Below are 25,659 nucleotides of genomic sequence, written 5' to 3'. Positions count from 1 at the left end.
GCCCCTGGGTTCAATTCCTGGTACAAAAAAAAAAAAAAAAAGTGATATTTAATCTGAGCCTTTTAAAGTTATAGAGTAATTGTGCTCCTCTTTTAGCATCTCCTGAACTACAGACACCGCCATTCAATCATTTTTAAGAGCTCAAGAAAATACTCAGGCATAGCCAAGCACAGTGGCTCATGCCTGTAATCTCAGAGGTTTGGGAAGCTGAGGCAGGAAGATCATGAGTTCAAAGCCAGCCTCAGCAAAAAGTGAAGTGCTAAACAACTCATTGAGACCCTGTCTCAAAATAAAAAGGGCTAGGGATGTGATGTGGCTCAGTGATTGAGCACCCCTGGGTTCAATTTCTGGTACTACTACTACTACTAATAATAATAATAATAATGGAAAATACTCAGGCAAGGCTAAATATTACTCTCAGGGAGCATTGAGAGGCACATAAATATGCAGAGGTGGCATGGCTAAGTTCTGCTCCTCTAAGCAATGAGCAACAGCCTCCTAGGAACTGGTCCAGAGGTCTCGGCAGCAGAGAGAGTGATTGGTCTCTGGAGGAAGTGAAAAGAACGCTGGGGTAGAAGTCAGAAGCGTTGACTGGTAGCAGGACTTAGTCATCTCACCTTCTGTCACTTGTTTGCTCTCTGTCCCCACAGTATGGCTTGATCTTGCTACTAGTGATCAGCTTCATACCCTTTCCAGGGATGATTTAGTGTTTAGCAACAATTATTGAGTTCCTTATTTAGGCTGAGCCCTTACAGAGTTTGGGGAAGTCAAAGATGAACTAAAGAGGGTTTCCCCTTTAGTTCACTCCTAGAGGTGCCCAGGGCTCCTTCATGTTCCCCTGCAGCCTCAAAATCTTGTGTGTAAAACAACACCTTGATCCCAAACTCATTTTGAGCCACTTATGCCAGTCCCAACCAAACATCCTTCCAGTAAACATGCTGAGCCTTTGCTTGCAGCCTTTCGCCTCAGATGTCTGGGGACACACCTGGAGAGCACCCAGTTGTGGGGCTGGGAAGGAGGGGTGCTGACAGCTAGCCTCAAAGTCAGTGGCTGATGTCTGGTCCTATTTAAAGAACTATAGCTTGAGAACTTCCCTTCTGCTTCAAATACTGCTGTACTCTAGCAGCAGTCGGTATCCATCGACAGAAACCCTGGGCAGCCAGCTTATGTACCAAGGGCGGGTCAAACAGAACCTTAAGAAGCAATGGAGACTGATCTTGCCTGTTGTAGCAACTGTCAAGTGTACATCAATAGCTACTTTTAGCATAACATATTGAGATTTAATATTTTATCTTTTCCAATTCTTTTACTTGGCTACGATCATTACTTTTTCAAACAAACCATCATTAGTAACAATCAATGCAAGAAAATATCCCCGGAAGTAACAAGACCAAAGAAAAGCAGATGAAAGAACTTTCTCCATGTGTTAGAGAGTGGGTGCATGATAAGTCCTCAGATAATTTCCTGTTTACATTTTTTTTTCCAACTTTTGGTATGCTTTCCAGTAATAAATTTCCATAGCCCAGTTTTTCCAAGAGCGTTTGGAACCTGCAGACCTCTCAGCCCACGCTACTAAAAGCGAATTCACTTTTCCTGGGTTGCAGCCGACTGAAACGTTCTTTTCCACGAACTGCCAAAAAGTTTATGGTTTTCTTAATATGCCCATTAAAGTCGGTCAATTACAGGGACCCACCCATCTCGCAAGAGGCTTGGATCCAGTGAGGACTGGGGCGCGATTTGACGGCTGCAGTGACAGCGAAGTCCACCCTCCACCCGAGCCCTGCGCGGGACAGTTAATTTTCTCCACTTTGGTAACAGAAAGGATTCGGTTTTCTGGGCGTGACCCACCCCTGCAGAGTCCAGTAGCTGCCGGCACCCACAAGCCCTTCCGATCCTCCTTCCCCGCTGGAGGTCGCTTACCCTGGCCGACGGGGACGAGTCCCAGGGCGAAGACCAGGGCGGCGCGGGCGGCGGTCATGTCAGCGAGCCTCGGTGCGGTCAGGATGCGGCGCTGCGCCCCGACCTCCCTCCAGCGCGCACATTTCCTGTTTCCTGCTTGTTTGGGTCGGTGCTCACTTGAAGGAGAGGTGTTTGCCTGTTTTTTAGGAAGTGATGTAACTGCAGGAGCCTGTCCGACCAGCAAGGATTGCAAAAGAGAAGTTGCTCACCCAGCACTGATTCAGTGAGCACCCCTCCCCGGCCCGTGCGAGTCCCAGTTTTCAACTTTTGAAAATGCCCCCTTGGAAACCGTGTCCTGTGGCTTAGATGTCCTTCAGGATCTGGGACTGGGGGACCTGGACCACATGCGTTCTGGGTTTGTGATTTTTTTCCATATCCCGCCTGGGAGTCTTTGGGACTGCCTAGAACCTAGGACAGCTCTGTCCAGTGAATCTGCGCTGGTGGAAATGCAAACCCGGCGCTGTCCAGGTCAGTAGTCACCAGCCGCACTGCGCTGCTACTGAGCGCTTGAAATGAGCCTAGTGCAAACTGAATTTTTTATTATAATTTATTTAATATTTTTGTAGTTTTAGATGGACAGCATGGCTTTGTTTTATTTGTTTATTTTTATGTGGTGCGAGGGTCAAACCCAGTGCCTCACATGTGCAAGGCAAGAACTCTACCACTGAGCTACAGCCCCAACACTATTTTATTTATTTTTAAATTAATTTAAACAACTCAATGGTTTCGGTCTTGGAGAGCATAGGCCCAGAGGACAGGGACCATTTCACCATTAGAAAACTGCCACACAGATTCTCTAACCAGCTCATCTCCCTCCCTCTGCTCTCAGGCCCATCTGGAGGCAAGACATGAGGCTACAGGCACGCTCAAGGTAGTACTCTGCTGGCTCAAGGTAGTACTCTGCTGGCTCAAGGTAGTACTCTGCTGGCTGGGGCTAACCCATCATTCAGAAGATCTACTTCCAGAGGCCAAGATAATGTCGGGCAGGAAAGGGAATCTGCATATCACCCTTCTTCCTTCTTGCATTCACTATAAATTTCTCAGAAGTTGTTCACATCAAGCAAAATGGGACTGGATCAGATTAGACTGAGAATGGAAATCCCACCCCACAGAAACGAAGCAGGAAGCAATGTCTGTTGCATACACTGTAGAGATCAGAGTATGTTCAAGTTTGTTCAAGTTTTTGTTTTGTAGTTATTGTTTTGTGGTAGTGGAGACTGAACCCAATGTGCTCTACCACTGTGCTACATCCCCAGCCTTTTTTTTTTTTTTTTTTTTTTTGAGACAGGGTCTCACTAAGTTGCTGAGGCTGGCCTCAAACTTGCAATCCTCCTGCTTCAGCCTCTCAAGTACCTGGGATTACAGACATGCACCAGTGTGCCCAGCATGTACTAGGTTTTTGTATGCTATCTGAAGTCTTTCTCATGGTTCAGGTTTAGGGCCTAAGCATCACTGACTACAGTCTCCTAATCATGTTTGCTGCTGTGCAGAGAGAAAGGAGTAGGGTCAAGGCCTGGGACTCATCTCACCTCTGAACCCTTCCATGCACCATGCAGATTACCATCTGGATTCTTCCTTCCTTCCTTCCTTCCTTCCTTCCTTCCTTCCTTCCTTCCTTCCTTCCTTCCCTCCTCTTTCTTTCTTTTTCTTTTCCTTTCTTTTCCCTCCCTCCCTCCCTCCTCCCCTCCCTCCTGCCCTCCTTTCCTTCCTTCCTTCTTTCTTTCTTTCGCACTGGAATTGAACCCTAGTGCTTACCCACTGAGCCACATCCCCAACCCTTCTTATTTTTTGAGACAGGATCTCAAAAAGTTGCTTAGGGCCTTGCTAAATTGATTTGACTGGCCTTGAATTTGTGATGCTCTTGGCTCAGCCTCCAGAGCCACTGGGATTATAGGTGTGCACCACCACACCTGGAGAGGCACAACCAGAGAGTCACTTTATCTTCAGTGATCTGAATGGTGTAAATGCAGAAGATAACTGGAATTCCTCAGACAGGGTCACAGCCAAGAACTTTTTCTTTAGTGTATGGCTGTTTTTCAATGTCATAGTCATGTTTATCTTAGTTCTTATCTACAGGAAATAGGTTGGTGATTCATGTAATTGATGAGTTTGTTCATGGATTATTTAAGTTTATTATTAATGTATTGGCAGTTAAGTAACTCCTGATAAACTTGCTTTTACATATGCATTTAAGTTTTAAATTGGCAGTTAAGTGAACCTTTTTTTCACTTTAGAAGATAACACAGAACAGCAGAAGGAAATAGACGAGTTCAAAACTGGATGACTGATTTGAAAACAACAGGCAAAGAACTATTCACTGAACTCTTGTGAGCATGTGAATACACCACTGGCTTCCAGACCCTCTAGCACTGAGCTCAGGAGGCAGTTACTCCTGCAGCAGCAAGCATTTCTCCACACGCATGCAAGACAGAAGGCCTAGGCTCAGGGAGTTCTTTCCTTTTATCATTTCCAAACTAAAGCATTGTTGCTTCAAGGCTTGAGACATGTATTTGGCAAAAGGAAGGTTGCCAGCTTTGGGTTCTTCCTTGTTAAAACTACAGCTTGCTGGGGAAGTTTTTGCAGTTGGGTATCTGGGGCTGGACCTCAGCCTGTCTTATTGTGCAGTCCTCCCTCTGAGCCCCAGGGAATGGCCAAACAGCTCGTTGGAGTTTTAACAAGTGTGCTTTGCGTTGCTTCTAAGCAGCACAACCCTAAATCAGTTAGAATGGTGTACAAAATAAACTGAAGCCACAGAGAAATCCTGCACAGGCATGTAATTTTCTTTTGACCCCAGTGTTTGCTAAGACCCTTAGCTTGATAAAGCTGATCTTAAGGGAAAGAAAATTACCATCATTGATCAGAAAACGGTAACACCCCAGCGATCTATCTGCTGCAGTTAAAATCACAGGGAGACTGTATGGCAGGGAAAGGGCTATTTACCTCTGTTTGTTCTAATTTTACCAACCATCAATTTTGGCAAGTGGCTGCTCGACTTCAGATGAAATCCTGAAACACTTGTGGCAGGAAGTCAGAGCCTTGGTGCCACAGGGAGGCATAAGGAGCCTCAGAGCCAGGGACCTGCACAGAGGCAGGGTAAGATCTCCTTGGTGCTTGCCAGTGGCTTCCTGACAGCAGGAAAGGAGTATGGACATGCTCTGAGGCCTCATGGTGCTCAGGAGGGAGGACAGGGAGAGAAACCAGTCCTAGGGGCATTGATCACTTTATCAGGAGGAGAATGTTTTTACCATCACTGTCCATACTGGCTCCGGGTTGAGCACGCCTGGGTTCAATTCCTGGCACATAAATAAATAAGAAAATAATAAAAGAAAATACTCAGGCAGGGTTAAATATTACTCCCAGGGAGAGTCCCCAGCTCCCGAGGTAGCATTGAGAGGCAGATAAAATATGCAGAAGTGATATGGCTAAGTTTTAATCCATGACTCTGTCATCCGATTCCTTCTCCCTTCGCTCTTGTCCCCTCTGCTCCCCCGGCTCCACGGACCCTAGAGGAGCACACCCAGAAGTCATAGGATCTCACAGTGGATGCCAACTCTCTTCCCTCCGTTCCACTTCCCATCGCCAGCGCTGAGCCGTGGGTGCCCACTCCCGCACATGCGCACACGCAGCTGCCTCTCATTCATGCACACTGTGGGAATAAATGAGGATGAGCAAAGGCTGTTTAATTCAGGGCCTGCTCCAGGGTGGGACACAGCTGCCACCACTTGCATTTTGCAGAGACCCAAAGGCAGGCAGGACTCACAGTAGATCCATGGGGAGGCTTCAGCTGGGCGGTGACAGTCACCCATCGGCGGGGGCCTAGCAGCAAGTTTGCCTGTGGGTTCCAGTAACCGTATTTGGCTTCTCTGAAATTAGAAGTGGGCATGGAAACGAGGGAAGCTGTCGGAGAGCGAGCCGATTCCTGCCTCCCAGGATCGGCTTCCTGGGCTGGCTACTGCAGATCACGGGTCCATGTTGGACTTTTTATGTATGAGCTGGCCACTGGCCGTGTGCAATGCAGTCACTCCACATCCACCCTCGTGCACACTCGCTCATAAAGTGGGCACACATCCTCCCCCACCCACCCCCACACACTCTAGGGCTTCTTTCACTGACTAAATGGCAGCTGGTGGTGACCGACAGCCCCTTGGGATTTGATTAACAGGTGGCACCTGAAAATCATTCTGAAGTCATAGGAAAGTGCACAGAGGAGGCAGACAAAGGTCTCAGGGACCAGGGACCGAAGGACTGCCCAGAGGGGGAGCACTGGCATGGCAGGGTGAGAATAAACCCCAGAGAGTACAGGAAGCTGCATCTGGGAGGGGGGTGGACAGACATCTCACGGCCTTTCAAGCTGAGCAGCTGAGCCTCCACAGCCAAATTCAGCCCACCTGCGCCCCTGGAGTCTGTCCCCGCCTCCTGGCTGCCGCCCCCCTCACATATTCCTTAGCTCTTCATTCAGAGAAACTGCTACCAAGTTGGGAGAATCCTAAGGGCTCTCCAGGGTATCTGCAGGAGGCCTGCCCAGCCACAGGATGGAAAGCATTGTCACTAGGAGCTAAGGTGGCACCAGGCAGGAGGTGGAAGTGCAGAAGGCCTGGTCTACAAGGCCCTTTGGGCGGGACCTGGGAAGAAGCCCAGTGTCAGCTCCTGGCTCTGGGCCTCCTCTGGTTGACGGGTCTCCCTGAGGCAGGTGGCTTCGGTGACTTGTTCTCTAGTCTACCCTCAGCATTTAAGAGAACGCTTAAGAAACAAATGAATAAGTGAATAAAGTTCCTTTAAGGGCGATTTTTGTTGTGCTGTGTGTGTGGTACTAGGGACTGAACCCGGGGCCTCACTCCTGCTAACCAAATGCTCTGCCATTGAGCTACCCCACCCCTGGGCAGTATTTTTTTAAAGTGGACTTTAGGAGGGGCACCTGCATCAGAGTTATTTGGGAGACCTTATTAAAATGCAGAGTCCTGGGCTCTACCCCGGAACTATCGGGTCAGAATCCCTGAAGCTGAGGCCCAGAACTCTGCATTTTTAATAATACTCAAGTAGATTTTTTTTTTTTTAAGAGAGCGTGAGAGAGGAGAGAGAGAGAGAGAGAAAGAGAGAGAATTTTTTTAATATTTATTTTTTAGTCATCGGCGGGCACAACATCTTTGTTTGTATGTGTTGCTGAGAATCGAACCTGGGCCGCACGCATGCCAGGCGAGCGCGCCACCACTTGAGCCACATCCCCAGCCCCTCAAGTAGATTTTCATACACAATTAAACCTGAAGAATCACCATTCAAGGGTTGTACTTTTAGCTCCTGGAATAGTATGTTCCTTTTCTCAAAAAGTGTTATGGTTTGGATATGAGGTGTCTCTCAAAAGCTCCTGTTAACTTAGGACGGTTCAGAAATAGAGTGATTAGATTATGAGAGCTCTAACCTGATTGGTCCATCCTAGTTTGAATGACTGGGTGGTAACTACAGGCAGGTGGGGCATGGCTGGAGGAGGTGGGTCACTGGGGGCATGCCCTGAAAGGGTGTGCCCTTCCTGCACACCCTTCCTCCTCCTACCCTCTCCTGACCCTGCCAGGAGCTGAGTAGCTTTCCTCTGCTGGGCGCTGTCCCCATGACTTACTGCCTTACCTTGGGCTCAAAGCAATGGAATCTGTCATGAAACCTCTGAAACCACAAGCCCCAAATAAACTTTTCCCCCTCGAAGTTGTTCTTGTTGGGTGTTTCGGTCCCAGCAACTCAGAAGCTGACTAAAACAGTAAGAAATACATAGCCTGTCACATTTTCACTTTTTGCCTTGGCTTCCAGGGAGCTTGGAATGAAAAATAAAGCCTGGCTGTTTAACTTTCATTTGTCCATGTTTCTTCACCACTTCTAGGAACATTTCTTCCCTTGACTGATTCTGACTGGTCTTCAGGACTTAGCTCAGGAGACCTTCTAAGAAGTTCCTTTGCTCCACCCACAGGCTGGGGTGAGTACCCTTCCTCCACTGGGGTCCCACACAGCACCCATCAGAACATACCAAGATCTGGCTGCATCTCTGACTGCCCAGCCTTACTCATCTGTGGCTCCCACACCTGTTAAAAGGAACTAAACTTCCTTGTACAGCTGTTTCGGTTTTGATCATATCACACTGCCTCTTCCCCCATAATGCTTTCAAATACTTTTACAAGGGACTGGGGCTATAGTTCACGTGGCAGAGCATTGGCCTAGCACATGTGGGTTTTATCTTAGTTACTGCATAAAAATAAACAAATAAAATAAAGGCATACTGTCCATCTACAACTTCAAATTTTTTAAAAAAATACTTTTGCAAGTAAGACATCCATCATTAGTAAATACATAGTATCTATACCAAAGTCCCCTCCAGAATCATGGATGCAGACTAGTGATCTCAATGGTTTCTCTGTTGTTTTCTGTTTAATTACACTTTCCAGAATCACAGTTGGTGGCGTCCTGGCCACCTTAACTCTCAAACAACAATACTAGAAAATACAAAGGCACAGGGACTTGGAGGATATAGCAAATTATAAAAGAATTAGGGGAAAAATGACCTTTAAACCAGTAGAACAAAATTCTTTAAATGGACAGGTGCAGAATTGTGGGGTTGCATTTATATTGATCTTTTGCTAATGTGATTATCAGTATGTTTTGCATGAATGACTTAATAAATTCTTGAATCATAAAAAAAAAGAATTAGGAAAAATGGTTGAAAGGACTTTGTATCAGGTGAGAGAGGACAATAGAAGGTGAGAGGTGATTATTTTTTATTAAAGTAGGATTGAGGGTGTAGCTCAGTGGTAGGTCATTTGCATAAAAGGTCCTGTGTTTAATCCCCAGCACCACACACACAGAAATACATATTTTTTCATATTATAAACACACGACATTTATAACACAAATATTCAAAATGCACCAATCTTGGAGCAGTGGTACATATCTGTAATCCCCACTACTTGGGAGACTGAGGTGGGAGGATCACAAGTTGGAGGCCAGGTTAGCCAACTTCAGGAAACCTTGTTTGAAAACAAAATAAAAAGGACTGGAGATGTGCCACAGTCCGACTGCAACAAAATAACGGGGGGGGGGGGGGGGGGGGGGGGGGGGGGCGGGGGACAACTTGTATACGTTGATACAGCAGGAGAGGGAGCCCTTTATTGCAGACCAGAGCGATATTTATACATTCCACACAGCTTATCTTAATTAGCATAAACTAGATACAGCAGTCAATCAATAAGGAATCTCCACACTTAATGGCTCACTAGCGTTACTTCACAAACCACTCCCCCTGGCATTTTGCCAGGCGCCATCCAGACTTGTTTACAGACTCTAACAGAGATGTAGCTCAGTGGTAAGAGAACTTGCCTGATAAGCATGAGGCCCTGGACTGAATACTGACAAAAAGAAAAAGAAAGCAAACCAAGACCTTTATATGCTTAATCCTTCTAGATTTTTTTCTATATATAATGGCTAGCAGTATTATTCCTGCTTTCTTCCAGTACTAGCAGTTGGTGTTACAACCCTGCTAACACATTCTAGTTAAAAAGTTCACAGGTCACAAAGTCAGGTTTGGAGAAATGATAACTTACTCTATTTTTCTATTATGGCATCAATTTTGAATTCCAGTGCTTATTTTCTGTTAAAGGTGATTAGTTTTTATTAAGGTAGGATTGGGGGTGTAACTCAGTAGTAGAGCACTGGCCTAGCATGCAGAAGGTCCTGGGTTAGCAAACCGAATGCAGTCACTTATAAACACCACAGTTGAGTAACTCCCACTTACTCAGATGAACCTCAGTCTTCTCACGCCCCCTCCCTACCCCTGTATGTTCTACAGTTTTCCTCTAGGATTGGCCTTGGGAATGCCAAGGAATTGGCAGGAAGTGTTGTCTCTAAAAGGCAGCTCTGGCCCTTAGATCAAAAGTTAAGTATTAACTCTTGACAGTATTTTTGCATTTTAGTGGTGTCTTCCTTTTTCTAGACCAAATGGTCTAATTTGCTGGTGGGCTTAGGTACTTCAAAATAAGTCCAGGGCCCCTAAATACATATGATATTTATTGAATTTCTTCTACTATCTTGCCATTTATGGTCACAATAGCTTCAGTAACAATATATAAACTTCTCTCAGGAAAGGACAGATATGGACAGTGAGAGACTGTGGGTTCACTGGACTGAGAATCAAAAGTAAAAGTCCCTGTTATGGTTTGGATCTGAAGCTCCTGTGTTTATGCAGGAATATTAAGAGGTGAAATGGTTGAGTTGCGAGAGCTGTAGGCATATCAGTCCATCCTAATTTGAATGGACTGACTAGATGGTAACTGTGGGTAGGTGGGACATGGCTGGGGAAGGTGGGTCACTGGAAGGGTGCATCTTTCCTGAGCCCCTCTCCCCCCACTTTCGAAGCAGGTTTCCTCCATGGCTACCCTTCCACCATGATGTTCTAGTTCACCTCTGGCCCAGAGCCATGGAGTTGGCCAACCATGGACTGAGACCTCTGAAACCGTGAGTCCAAAATAAAATTTCCTCCTCTAATTGGTTCTTGTTAGGTATTTCATAGTGGCGAAAAGCTGACCAAGGCAACCCCAGTCTTAGTGAGTCCACTATCGAGTCTCTTGGCCTCATTTGCCCCATCTGTAAAGCAGTGAGGCCGGCCAGATGATCTCTTAGGCACAGCGCTCATATTCTAGGCCTCTTCCTTTAGGAGTAGGTTCATATAAGGATTTTCAGAGAGGTAAACCTCAGCTTCTAGAAACACAGGCCTGCTACAGACAACCCAGCCAGGTTCTTGAGCCTTCCCATCACCACTGAGATCAAAAACAGTTCTTCTTTTCTTCTCTGATTTCCTCCATTCAGGTTTGCCACTCCTGAATGAATAACCCTAAGAGACACATCAATCTTCTATTGCTGCACTAATGCTATACAACGAATAATCCTGAACACCTCCATAACAGACAATCGTAACATTTTTTCCTTTTTCTAGACCAAATGGTCTAGAAAAAGACCTATCTTGCAGGTGGGTTGCAGGTCTGCTGAGGTTTGGCTGATCTAGGCTGTGCTCAGCTGGGTCCCAGTCCTCTGATCTTATTGGAATTGGCTTCACATCATGGGGTCCATGTTGGCAGAGCACAGAACACGAAGATCTCAGGAGCATGACAGAGGCAAGCTAAGGTCTGTGACGATTCTCAGAGGCTTTGCCCACACCGGCCACGCTGTCCTTCCATCCACGTATCTTTGGTCAGAGCAAGTGTTACGCGGCTTGCCCCAACCTCAGTAAGACAGGGAAATAAACCAGCTCTGAAGCTCTGGGGAAGGTCATCCTGAAGCCCAGGGAAGAAGTCACTTAACATTGTCCCTCCTGCAGGGACTATCACTCAATCCAAGCCAGCAGTTACATATGGCCCAGTCATGCTAGGCCAATGCCATGACAGTCATGGTTTCCCAAGTCAGTTCGTGGGTGTGTGAGAGCCTGTGTTCACAGAGGTTTCCACTGGAGGGAAAAATAAAGATAGCACTTGGACAATTTAAGTGCTATCTTGTACTCATGACCTTTAGTGCTTTATATTCTGATGACATAAATTGGACAAGCTCTTTCTGCACTAATTGGCTATATGCTTCTACAAAGCAGAGTGTGTGTCCAAGTTCACTCTATGACTTCTTCTCCTAGAAGCACTGCCTACAGGACAGCCTAGAACTAGTGAACAAAAGAGTTAAAGAAAGAAGCCAAGCACAGTGGCACATGCAGGTAATCCCAGTGGCCTGGGAGGCTGAGGCAGGAGGATCACAAGTTCAAAGCCAGCCTTATCAATTTAGAGAGGCACCAAGCAACTCAGTGAGACCCTGTCTCTAAATGAAATGCAAAATAGGGCTGGGGATGTGGTTCAGTGGTCAAGTACCCCTGAGTTCAATCCCTAATACCAAAAAAAATAAAATAAAATAAAATAAAATAAATGAAAGAAATAATGACCTTTATTCAAATGAATTTTTTTTTAAATTATCTTGTTTGTACCTGGGCACATGTATTTGTAAATGGTCATAAGTTCCTGAATCAATCACAAATAAAATAATTCTTACATCTCCCTGTCAAGAATTTAATTCTGAACCTGGCCAAGGGGAAACATTCAGTAGAATGAGCCCAATCCACACACTCCCTAATTCTCCTCCCCTGGTGTAGAGTCTTTTCTTTCCACTGCATAAACCTGTCTGTCTTCTCTCCTCAGGGTTCTTTGCAAAACACTTACCTCCTTAAAAAAAAAAGAAAGAAAGAAAGAAAGAAAGAGAAAAAAATCAGACACAATAGGATTGAGGCTTGAATGTGGGGTTTGTGTGTGAACACCTGAATGGGTTTGTCTGGAGGTTTCTGAAGGCTGAGCAGGCTGTCTTCCTTTCCAGCATGCACCACGCTCCTGCAGGGCTTTGGCAGGAGAGGGGGCCTGTTTCAGATATTTGCAGAGTACCAATTAAACCTCCTCTTCCACCATCTTTAGGGACTTAGTGTTGTCCTGGCTAGGGACGAAATAAGAGAAGCATCGTCTTCCCATAAACATTAGCATGTTGAAAAAGCAGTGAGAAAAATTATGCTTGCCAATGCATAGAAAACTGAAGAATGACATTCACCAGGCGTGAAGGTGCATCTCTGGAGAGAGAGATTGAAAGTTGGGTGGGAAAGGGGGAGGGGGGCCAAGGAGAGGAATTAAAAAAAAAAAACAAAACAGTGTTGTCCTTAATGTATTTCTGTACTATTTGGGGGGAAAAAAATAAAAACAACAACAACAACTAGGTATTGCCTTCTTCTTTTTTGTTTGTTTGTTTTGTTTTTGTGGTGGGGGTACTGGGGAGTGAACCCAGGGCCTCATGCGTGCAAGCGCTCTACCACTGAGCTACATCCCAACCCCTATCTTCTTAATGTTAAAAACCAAACAAAAGGGCCAAACACACACACACACACAAAAAAAAAAAAAAAAAAAAGAAAGAAAGAAAAAAAGAAACAAAATCAAACAAAAATGTATGAGGAGAAAAGGAAACTTTCAATTATGGAATGATTTTTCAGGCCTCAGGTAGTTGGTGATACCAGCAGTGAAGAGAGAAGGTAACTCAATGAAAAAGCTTGGATTTTTTTTCTTTTTATTTTTCTTTTTTCCACTGAGCCACATTTCCAGCCCTTTTTTCATATTTTATTTAGGGTCTTCCTGGGTTGCTTAGGACCTCACTAAATTGCTGAGGCTGGCTTTGAACTCAATCCTCCTGCCTCAGCCTCCCAAGCCACAGAGATTACAGGTGTGTGCCACCACATCTGGCTACAAAGAGCTTGGATTTTTAAGAGAATCTATATTTCCAAATTGCATGTCAAAAGTAGGGTTATTGAATGAGCAGAGATGGAAGAGAGGCTTTAGAAAAGAGGAAATATTTTTTTGAGTTCACTGTTAGGACATGAAGCACTGTTGCAGGAGATTTTGTGCACAGAGTCCAGAGAAGCTCCTAAATCCATGCATCAACTGCAAACCCACCTTTATAAACTGTTGGCGGGGGCAGAGGAAGGTATGCCTAATATGGAATCAAAAGAAGCCTTGTTTATTTAAGGACCAGAAGAGACAGTGGATTGGGTTACAGGGAATAGTTGGAGGAAAGAGATGGAAGGGTGACCAGAGAAAAACTCTAAAAGCTACAGTAGGCCATGGTTTCTCAGCAGGGAATTTGACCTCCAGGGGACATCTGGAAAGGCCTGGGCACATTTTTAGTTTTCAGGACTTGGCAGTGCTCTACCATTCAGAGGGTAGACACCCTTTCCCACACAGACCAGCTCCTCAGGACAAAGAACTATCCAGCCTGTGTGCAGTGGCACACAACTGTAATCTCAGCCTGAAGTATCAACAGAAGAATCTCTGTGCTAAGCACAAGCAAATAATGACAGTTACTGAGAGGCTAACACTTCCCACTGTGTGTACTTTACAGGAAACAAGATGTTTCCACACCCACCTGCTCCTCAATGATGCCAACCTTGAGGTTGGTGGGCAGATATCTTTATTTCCCTGAGACTGCTGAGGAAGAAGAGGCCTAGACTAGCCCAAGGGTTCACAGTGTGAAATCCAGATCATAGGCCCTAGCTCTGTGTTCTGCCAACGGTCCTGCAGAATCCCCACGTGGCACATGGCTGCCATGTTTGACGCCACATTGGAACTAGACGGTTGGGTGAATATGGGATCTACTGCAGAAGGTACATCGAAGCTAAAGTAGAAAAGTCACAGCTCCAGGGTGTAGCAACTGGAAGAAACTGATGGAAAATTATCCAACTATCAGTAAACAACTAGAGTGTTTTCTTTTTGGTGGTAGTTCTTGGTCACATTTAGTAACACACTCACTGGAGGAATTTTTGATATACAAAGATATGAAAGTGCTTGGTTTTCCCAGGGAAGTTCATCCCCAGGTGGCTAGAAAGTGGGCTATGGAATGCGATGAAGTGGACAAGAAGGCTGATAAGGAAATTGGGGGAAACGTCCTGGAGGTGGAGGGAGAAATGAGCAGCTCTGGACATTTTTAAGGGCAGTAGCAACCTGACCTGCTCAGTATTTTAGGAAGTCCACTCCATGAAGGACATTCTCTTTCAAATACCATCTATTCCCCCTGCCCAGGTTATGAAAAATATTGCTTTTAAAAGCACTGCCTTTAAAGCTGGTGGATCTTCATTGAGGATTGAGTGCTTGGCTACAATTTGGATGACACAACCTACTAAGGAAATAGAAGCAGATGAAAATAGCATCTCGCACAGGCTGTCCTGTGGGCTCCTATTTCAGTACATAGTAAGTGAAGTCATAGCACAAATACTCATATGAGTAGTTGTCACCTGACACTAACCCAAATAGGTTTATTACTACAGTTCCACATTTGAATGGACCAAAATAGGCTACAGTGTGTACACAGGCTATCTGGCGCCATTTATATCTGCCAACTCTGGAATGGAGATCATGGCCCTAAAAGGCATGGACGAAAAAGGAATGCATCCAATTACACATGCTTAATGCTGGGTGCTACACCCAGTAAGTGGCTGTCCTTTCCTTCTAATTACTTGAATTCATATTTTATTTTATTTATACTTTTATTCCCAGTGCTGGCATGGAACCCAGGGCCTCACACATGCTAGGCAAACACTACTATTGATCTTTACCCCTAGCACAATTCTTGTTTTAATATGACATTTTAATATTTTTCAGGTACTACATGTTCCCAGAAAAAAAAACAAACAGAAAGCTGGGTGCAGTGGCACACAACTGTAATCCCAGCAGCTGGAAAGACAAAGGCAGGAGGATGGTGAGATCAAAGCCAGCCTCATCAACTTAGTGAGCCCCTGAAGCAACCTAGCGAGACCCTGTCTCTAAATCAAGCATTAAAAAAAAAAAGGGCTGGGTGTGGCTCAGTGGTTAAGCACCCCTGTTTCAATCCCTGGTACAAAAAAATATAGAGAAAATGCAAAGAAAGTAAAGGGCAGAAAATAAAAGCACCATTCCCTATCTCACCATGATGTATTTCTTTTTGGAGTTTTTTTCTAAATAATTCTTGTCAACATGCTTGCATGGTGCTTTTTATTCCTAACTTCTGATAGTTTCAGAGAAGATGTTTCAGGATATTCTGTTGTCCTGAAGTGGCCCTTGGTTGGACCAGAGGTGGCACTTGTCCTAAAGCTGTCTAGTGACCCACAAGGAGTGAACCTGAGGGCTTTGACCTTAGAAGGATAATAATGAACTTTTTGACTTGCCTTCTGAAATCTGAGCTAAAGGATTTGCAGCCAGTTGACCAGTTTGTAGAAAAAAAAAACAACACAGAAATTATACGCATGGAGATGGAGGGAGAGGTCCATGAGAGAGGACTCCTGGGTTGGATGAGAGGATGACAAGGAGGGAACTGGTCCCAGGGCTGTGAGGGTACGAGTTCCATCCACATGAATCCTTACAATGAAGCCTTTCCACTTAAGATAGTCGGACACTCTGTTTTGCTTGGGACAATCAGAAGTGCTACATGATCTATTTCATTTCAGTCATTAGCAAAAAAAAAAAAAAAAAAAACCCAAACAAGTCTTCAAGGAAATGAATTAATTCATTTATTCTCTCAAACAACAGGATATTTAAGATCTTAGGAAAACTTCAGACAAGATTTCAAGATTTCTGATCTCAAGGAATCTATTGGGAGATATGCCCACAAATATCTCCAAGTAAAAAGAAGTTTCAAGAAGGTCAAAAGTAGGGCTGGAGATATAGCTCAGTTGGTAGAGTGCTTGCCTTGCCTGTAAAAGGCCCTGGGTTCAATCCCCAGCACTACAAAAAAAATAAAAAATAAATTAAAAAAAAAAAAAAAAATATATATATATATATATATATATATATATATATATATATAGACAAACAACAAAAATGGCACCTGGAGCATTCCATTCCCTTTTGCTGGACAAAACACAGGCCCCCTGAGTCCCTCTGAGGGAGACATAGCAGGGCCTAGGCAGCCAGGGCAAGGTGGCTGAGGAGGTCGGGGAAGGGCCAGAACAAGGAGCATGGGGAGGGTCTTCTGAGGAGGTTAACTTCCTGCTTGACCAAAGTGCTCCTGGACACAAACTGGGGACCAGTCAGACACTCTGTACTCATTCTTCTAAAAGTGTGAGCCAATAGGAAAAGCTGAAACAGACCCATGGACAAAGGGGGCACCAATCAGCAATAGTGAGGAGACATGGACGGGGAGGAGAGGAGGGAAGGAGGAAATTCCAGAGACCACAAAAAGAACAAGCCAAACTCCCAACTGGATCCCCAGCTCCAGGGCCCCTTCTCTTCAGAGAAGTCTCCTCTGTATCTCTGCTGCTCTTGCAGTAAACCTGCTTCTTGCTCGCCATCTCTGTGTGCTGTTCTTCAATTCTTTGCTGAATGGAGACAGTGAACACCGCACCCCTGGAGGGTAACACCTTTACCACTCTCTACTCCCCAGCAGTTCGGTTGTCCAATCAGAGCTAAAAATTGGTGGTTGCACTTTAGAATCACCCAGAAAACATTTAAATAATGTGGAAACGTTAGACCCTACCACAAACCAATTACATCAGAATCCCAGGAGGAAGGGAACTGGCATCTGATTGGACCATTAACCTGGAGCCTGTGGGCTGACAGCTGAGGTCAGAGAGGCCTCTGGCTCTTTGTGGTTCCCTTGGCCTTACACTTGTGGCTCATGTCCCCAGTGACCTGGCTCTGAATCTTTGAGAAATGATGGAGAAAACACCCATACAGCTCCTTTCTTTTCTCCAGCGGGTCACACACCTGCCTCACCTTGCAGCATGTAACCCTTGAGTACCTCCACTTGGATGCCAAATTGCCTCGTGTTGGCCAGCACAGGCCAGGGTTGACACCCTTGATTGGCATCTCCTGGGCTTTCTGAATACCTGATGGAAACATGATGTCCTCACTTCTCCTGGCTCTGTCCTCCACCGAGGGGGCAATCCGAATTTTAAATAATACATAAACTCACAGTGTAATTATAACATATATATTATTTTATATATAAACTACATATCATATTCAGTTATCACACAGGGGTGTGCATATGTAGACATATGAGTATGTGCATAAATTCTTCTTATATACAATACCTACATAGGAGGTTTCTCTCTAGACATTTAAGTGGCAAGGCTCAAACATTTTAGAAGTTCCTTAGGTGATTTTCCTGAAGAACCACAATAGAGAATCATTGATTTAGGCCTTAGCTGTGTGTGTGTGTGTGTGTGTGTGTGTGTGTGTGTGTGTGTGTGTGAGGTAGGATCTCGATACATTGCCCAAACTGACCTGGAACTCATGGGCTCAAGCAATCCTCCTGCTTCAGCTTTTGGAGTACCGGGACTGCAGATGTGCACCACCACACTAGGTTGAGAAATCACTGATTTAGAATGAAACATCCATAAAATCAAATCTCCAGATAAGACAAATATATCATTTGAAGTAAAAGGGAGCTGGGCTGGCGCAGTGGCACATTCCTGTAATCCCAGGGGCTTAGGAAGCTGAGGCAGGAGGATCGCAAGTTCAAAGCCAGTCTTAGCAACTTAGTAAGGCCCTAAGCAACTCAGTGAGACCCTGTCTCTAAATAAAATATCTTAAAAAGGCTGGGGATGTGATTCAGAGGATAAGCACCCCTGGATTCAATCCCCAGTACCAAAATAAATAAATAAGTACAATTGTAAAATAAATAAAGTAAAAAATGCTCAAGCCCTAACGCTTAAACCAGATGTCTAGAGAGAATTCTCTAATGTATGTGTGTGTGTGTGTAAGAAGAATTTACACACATACACATATGTGTACGCATGCACACACCTTTGTAATAACTGCATATTATATGTAATTTATATATAAATAATATATATGTTATAATTACACTGTGTGTTTATGGATATTTATATTTAAAATTGAGATTGCCCCCTCGGTGGAGACAGATCCAGGAGACGGTGAGGACATCGTGTTTCCATCAGATATTCACTTTCTGTGCTACCCAGAGGGGTTTCCATATGGCATTGCTCTGGATTCCTGTGGTAAAATTAAAAGAGAAACTTTCATGATGTCTGGAGCCCTTGATGTCCTGCTAAGGAAGGAGGAGAATGTCCTCAAGTGCCTTGCAGCAGGAGCCCATTTAGGTGGTACCAACCTCGATTTACGGATGGAACTAATAAGTAATTAAGAAAAGGGAGAGATACAGTAAACAAAAGTCCCCAAATAATTACTGTCCAAGCCAGGACTGTGTTTGCCCTCCCTCTCCCTGCCCCCCCTGAGAAGCACCCCCACCTAGCACTGTTGGTAGCTCCCTGAGCAACACCAGCTTTCCCATGTCCGCCATCTTTTCATGGTCTCCCCAAGGCTTTGCTCTCCTTCCCTCTCCCCGGGAGGAGACCTGTTCAGTTGTGCCTCCACAATTGCCTTTTGATGAGCCCTAGGCCTTGATTGAAACAAATGGCACAAAGGATGTTCCTAGGTGCCTTCTTATCACCAAGGTCAACTGAGCTGAATTTCCTGAGAAATGACCAAGCAAGAAGCCATAACAGACACCAAGAGCAGACCTTGTGGCTCATAGAAGAAGAGAACAGGGAGGGCCGGGAGGCAGGGTGACCAACTGTTCTGGATGGCCTCGTTTCAGTGCTCAGAGTGGGACAACCCTGGATAAACCCCATAGCCAAGCGCAGCTTTGGATCCTTCCAGAATGGAAAGTCTCACACGGGGCAGGGAGACCTTATTCACACCAACATTTCATTTTTCCTGTGTTGACCTGTGAGCATGCAGAGAGTTAATTTTTCAATTTTGCTTTTTGCTTTTGAAAAAAAAAAAAAAAAACAATAGATGTGTCAATCAAAGCAAAACTGAACTATTCAGAGAAGCACAGAGAAAATAAATGAAATCACTTCTAATCTCACTTCCCAGAGAAAATTATTAATGTGATTCTGGGTGTTTCTCCTTCCAATCTCTTTATGCATGTATATTCTAAATTTCTGTGGCCTCTATAACTATGTTAAATTTACTTTCTATTAGAGAAACTGAAGAAGTTGAGTGAATAGAAAAGATCATTAGGCACAAATAAAGAATGGTATACCGAGGGAAATGAAACACACACACACACACACATACACACACACACAAATAACCAGGGAAGTTGGTGTAAAATGGGAAAACATCTGAGCTTTGCCAGGGCAGTGCTTTGTTGGTGAAGTGTACAGTGAGGGGCATAGGAGCCATGAGGTCCCTCTCCCAGCATCCTCTCTGAGCTCTCTGATGGTGACTCGGGTTCCAAGTTCAGTACTGTAATGCAGAACCAAGAGGACTGGATGTCACAAGAGGCTGTGCCTGAGGAATCTGGAAAAGGTTCAGAGAAGAGAAACAAAGATGACTAAAGGGCAGTACAATGAGACCTTTGAGTGGAGGGGAAAGAAAGCAGAGTTATTGAGCCTAGAAGGCTGAGACAACTTAATAATAGTCCTCCTGTAGATGAGGAATGTGCACGCATAGGGTGGGTGACCTGCTCTTCATTTGGACTAAGGACCAAAAAAGGAGAACAAATAATAGTGTTAGCTTTCTGTCACTGTGACAAAATACCTGAGATAATAAACTTCTAAAGAGTTCATTTTGACTCATGGTTTCAGAGGTTCTGTCCACAGTCACTTGGCCCTGTTGCCTGGGCCTGTGTACATTATGACAGGAGCATGTGGCAGAGTGGGTCTTCACCTCAAAGTGTCTGAAAAACTGAGAGGAAGAGACCTGGGTCCCAATATCCCTTTCAAGGGCACGCCCCTAATGATCTAACTTCCTCTCCCTAGGCCCCACCTCCTACAAGTTACACAACATCCAAATAGTGACACCTTTTGATGACCAAGCCTTTATCATATGAGTCTTTGGAGGACACTCCAGATCAAAACTGTTAGCACCCCACATTCAGAAGTGCTTCTCACTTCACCAGAATTTTTTCTCTTCCATTGGCTGATTCTGTCTTGACATCTTTAAGACACTGATGGTACTTGCTTGGGGATTTTAGATTTACAACACCCAAAGGGAGACTCTTTTCAAGGATCAATAAAAACAATCCTCATTTTTATTTAACAGGGATTCTTTATACATCACCCTACTACCTGCTAGAATATTCTGAATTAGGAACAGGTGCAGTGGTGTATGTGTGTAATCCCAGCAGCTTAGGAGGCTAAAACAGAAGGATTGCAAATTTAAATCCAGCCTCAGCAGTTTAGTGAGGTCCAGAGCAATTCAGTGAGAACCTGTCTCTAAATAAAATATAAAAAGTGCTGGGGTTGTGGCTCAATGGTTAAGCATCCATGGGTTTAACTCTTGGTACCAAAAACAAAAACAAAAAATAATTTTCTAAATAAAATTATTCAGCTTCTAATTTTTATCTTTCTTTGACATCATAGATTCAATCATTAGATCCAATACCCAGTTTCCATTATTCTTACCCTAACTTCTGTTAGGCCCTTGCCTGGCATTTACATAATTTGTTATTTAAATATCTTTCACCTTCCTAAATGTATCTGGTTTTTGAAACAATCATTTGAGGTCTCAGGAAGACATTGTTTCCCATTTTCCAGATGAGGAAATGGAGATTTTTGAGAAGGAAAGTAACTTGACGAAGATTCATTTCTCCTTCCAAACACTTCTCCAGATAATGCAACCCAAAGAGGTAGAAACGGAGCAGGGATACCAAGAAATACTGACCATCTATTCCATGACAAGCACAATTCAGAGACTTTAATAATTTTTTAAAAATGTTGTAGTCACTCTGATATAGAAACAATGGTTCCCATTTTATAGACTAAGAAACTGAGGCTCAAAAATTCCACAACTTGCCAAAGAAAAGAATTAGAATAGCCAGCTTCAGGGCTGGGGATACAGCTCAGTTGGTAGAGTGCTTGCCTCATATGCACAAGGCCCTGGGTTCAACCCCCACCACCGCCACCACATACACACACAAATAGAATAGCCAGCTTCAAAGTTATATTATTTGTTGACCTTATAGATTCAACTATTGTAGATCCATTAAATTATTTTCATTAAACTCACCCAAATTTTTGCTGAGCCCTTGACACACTAGTGAATGTTTCTTCCCCGTTCTTCCTAATTAGTTTTCCCACCCTGCCACTCGTGCAGTCTATTAGACAATTTCTTTTAATTCATTATGATCTTTTCTGAACCTTGATACCAGAAGTACTTAAGACTTATTAGTTAGCTGGTTAAATTGCTACAAAGACTCAAGTAGAAGGAAATTCACTGGGTAGATTGTGATACATGCACATGCTGAGGTATATATTGAAACAAAAAATTGTCAGAAGCTGAGCATGTTGTCATAGCCTGTAATTCCAGCAACTCCAGAGGCTGAGGCAGGAGGTTCACAAATTCAAGGTCAGCCTGGGTATCTTAGTGAGACCCTGTCTCAAAATAAAATTTAAAAAAAACTGCTGGAATTAAAGGTTTATGGTGGCACCAACATGAAATTCTAGCAGCTGGAGAGGCTGAGGCAGGAGGAACGCAAGATCAAAGCCAGCCTCAGCAACTTAGTGAGGCTCTAAGCAACTTATTGAAACCCCCTCTCAAAATAAAAAATAAAAAGGGCTGGGATGTGGCTCAGTGCTTAAGCATCCCCCTGGGTTCAATTCCTGGTACTACTACTACTACTACTACTACTAATAATAATAATAATAAAATAAAAATTAAAAAGAAAAGTTCAGGACTGGATGGATACACAGCTGAGTTCTACAAGACCTTTAAAGAAGAACTAATACCAATAATCTTCAATTTATTTCAGAAAATAAAATAGAAAAAGAGGGAGCACTTCCAAACTCATTCTATGAGGCCAATATCACCCTGATTCCAAACCAAGGCCAAGACACATCAAAAAAAGAAAACTTCAGACCAGTATCTCTAATAAACATGGACTCAAACTAAAAAGTTTCTTCTTAGCAAAGGAAACAATCTGTGAGGTGAATAGAGAGCCTACATCTTGGGAGCAAATCTTTACCCTTCCCACATCAGAAAGAGCACTAATCTCTAGGGTATATAAAGAACTCAAAAAGCTAAGCACCAAAAAAACCACAAATAACCCAATCAATAAATGGGCCAAGGAACTGAACAGACACTTTTCAGAAGAGGATAAAAAAAATCAGTCAACAAATATATGAAAAAAATGTTCATCATTGCTAGCAATTAGAGAAATGCAAATCAAAACTGCTCAAAGATTTCATCTCACTCCAGTCAGAATGGCAGCCATTATGAAGACAAACAACAATAAGTGCTGGCGAGGATGTGGGGAGAAAGGTACACTCATACATTGTTGGCGGGACTGCAAATTGGTGCAGCCACTATGGAAAGCAATATGGAGATTTCTTGGAAAATTGGGAATGGAATCACCATTTAACCCAGCCATCCTTCTCCTTGGTCTATACCCAAAGGACTTAAAAACAGCATAATAAAGGGACACAGCCACATCAATGTTTATAGCAGCACAATTCACAATAGCTAAACTGTGGAACCAACCTAGATGCCCTTCAGTGGATGAATGGATAAAAAAAAAAAATGTGGCATATATACACAATGGAATATTACTCAGCAATGAAAGAGAATAAAATCATGGCATTTACAGGTAAATGGATGGAGTTAGAGAAGATAATGCTAAGTGAAGTTACCCAATCCCAAAAAACCAAAGGCCGAATGTTTTCTCTGATATAAGTGGGGTAGGGAGGGGGAGCGTGGGAATATTAGACAAACTCTAGATAGGGCAGAGGAGTGGGAAGAAGGGAGGGGGCATGCAGTTATAAATGATGATGGACTGTGATGATCATTATTATCCAAAGTACATGTATAAAGACACAAATTGGTATGAATATACTATGTATACAACCAGAGATATGAAAAATTGTGCTCTATATGTGTAATAAGAATTGAAATGCATTCCCCGTCATATATAAATAAAAAATAATAATTCTTTAAAAAGGACTTTTTTTCCTGCAGTAAAATACCCTGGGTTCAAGTTCCAGGTCCCCATCCAAAAAAGGTAATATATTTGAATTTTAAAAAGAAAATTATGAACATGCATAGTATATCATTTTTCATTAAAAGATTACATGTAAACACACATATGATTACCTATGTAACATACATGCTCTGGAAAAACATACGTTGAAATGTTAACTGTGATTTATACAGTGGTGGTGGCATTATGGGTAACTATTTTTTTTCCATTTTGCTTTTCTAAATTGTATGATGTGTTCTTCATGAGAGTGTATTACCTTATATAAAAAAGCTTTCTTCACCCATCCTCAAATTTTTTTTTCTCCTTTTCACACCAAGTTCTTTACATGGCCCTGGTGTTTATTCTCCTAATTAAATATTTAGTTCTATATTCTTCTCTATGCCAGAAAATAAGAGTTCTTTGGGAGCAGAAAGAAAGGGAGTGGGGGAAACCCAGCTTCCTACCTACTTCCATTTCAAGGAGAAAACAAAATTGGCTCCAAGCTCCCCACTGGGGCTCACATTTTGTATGCCTAGTGAGAACCCTCTTCAAGGACATCTGAGAACGAAACATATATAATAATGATTTCTTCAAGATTCTGGGGCTCTGCAGGATTGCAGAATGGAATACACCAACTCATAAATCTAAATGATTGATGACAACAGCATGCATTGCATAATAAAAACTTAAAGAAATCAATGAACAAAACTCCTATGTTGCAGCAGTGCAGAAACAACATTCACAAATTAATAGCTGGAGTTGGAAGCCCTCAAGAGAGTAGTAAATTCTCTGGCAATTCTCTACCCAAGAAAGTCTGCCAGAGACCCTGTGTTGTGGAGGCTCAAAGCTGTGCAGGTTCAAAGGAGAAAGATTCTGCAATGTCAAGCCAGGATTTCTCTAGAAACAAGACTCAGATCCAGGCTCTTCCATTAGAGATCTTTGTCCAGTGAAATTTCCTCATCAGGGTGAGGCCTGGGGTCAGCCTGAACTCTGTCACACCCAGTGTTCTTTGCCAAACCCTGCACCCAATTCAAGGGAGCAAGTGGCTTTTCAGGTATCCCCAAGAACAGACCCACCTGTGGCCTCTAATGCCACTGGAACCAGAAAGAGAAGGAATATATCTTCTTCTCTGCAAATATATGAGAGCAGAGGGGAAGGGAGTCAAAGTCTCTGGCAAAGAGAGCTATCTGAAACTAGAACATCTCTAAGCCTGCAAATAAAATTCTATGAATCTTCAGAATAGGCCCATGAGATGGAAAGCTGTTTCTGGCCCAGGTCCCAACCCTTAAGTGCTTCACCCAGACAACCGTCCTGAGGGGAACAAAGGAGTCGCCCTTTGTCCAGGCCTGCTGGGTCAGCCTGGAGCTGGTGGCTTAAATGGATGATTGTTTTCTAAAGAGCTCTCAGCCAGAGTAAAAGGAATGAAACTGGTTCATGTTCTTTCTCTGGGAGAGTCAGCCTCTGGCACTCTGAGCTCTTCTCCAGAACCAGATCTGTCACCATCAGACTGTCTTGTGGGAGTGGAGTTGACAAAGAAGGATGATTTAAGCACCTGCCCTGCAGGTTCAGGAGCACCGCATCTATTGTCACAGGGCACCTGGTGGCCAAGAGCGTGGCCCGCCTTGCTGCCTTCCCCTCGGATGCTTGTCCAAGACATTTATCCTGCACTGTCTCCTGGCCCTGTGTGAGCTGTTCGTCTCAGATGCCCTTCCTCTGTGTGTGGAAGGCGCCCGCCCTCCTGCCAGCCTCCCTTCTTAGTGGGAATTAAATTCATATTCAGTTTCAAGTCTTTGGCAGTGAAGCGGGTTTTCCATGGTGTGTTGTAAATATTTAAAACTGTTTCTGTATATTATGAGGTTTAGACATCTTAATCTTTCTGCCTGGGGAGAGACGCCCCTCTAAGGGCGAGCCTTTTCTTGGAGGTGGGAAGGAAGCAGTTGGGAGCATGCCTTTCAAATGCAAGTAGCCAATCCAGAGCCAGACTCCTTCACCAGCCCCTGCCTCCCAGGAGGCCACAGTCCTTGGCTTTAGTCAACCCAGGGTCAGGTAGCAGGCAACTAGGGACCCCCCTATACCTTAAAGCCCACTGAAACCCTTCAAAGTTGACCACCCTAAAAGGGTTACACTGCCCTGCCCTTCCCCAGAAACCACCGGCCTAATGCTTCCCCTGGCTCCTGTCTGCTGCCTCCTTGGCCACCACAGTGACCT

General features: G+C 44.0%; 1 protein-coding gene across 1 annotated transcript in view; it reads right to left on the bottom strand.

Moving 5' to 3' along the window:
- Tmem154 (transmembrane protein 154) overlaps positions 1 to 1,988 on the bottom strand; it is a 42,320-nt gene extending 40,332 nt beyond the window's left edge. Inside the window, exon 1 of the mRNA XM_076864918.2 lies at positions 1,921 to 1,988. Within this exon, the coding sequence (XP_076721033.2) occupies positions 1,921 to 1,978 (58 nt within the window). The 5' untranslated portion in view covers positions 1,979 to 1,988. The remainder of the gene's footprint in view (positions 1 to 1,920) is intronic.
- Positions 1,989 to 25,659: the final 23,671 nt, after the last annotated feature.

Source organism: Callospermophilus lateralis, chromosome 8 (assembly GCF_048772815.1).
Source record: "Callospermophilus lateralis isolate mCalLat2 chromosome 8, mCalLat2.hap1, whole genome shotgun sequence".
Taxonomy (NCBI): domain Eukaryota; kingdom Metazoa; phylum Chordata; class Mammalia; order Rodentia; family Sciuridae; genus Callospermophilus; species Callospermophilus lateralis.
This window is presented reverse-complemented; position numbering and strand designations above follow the sequence as displayed.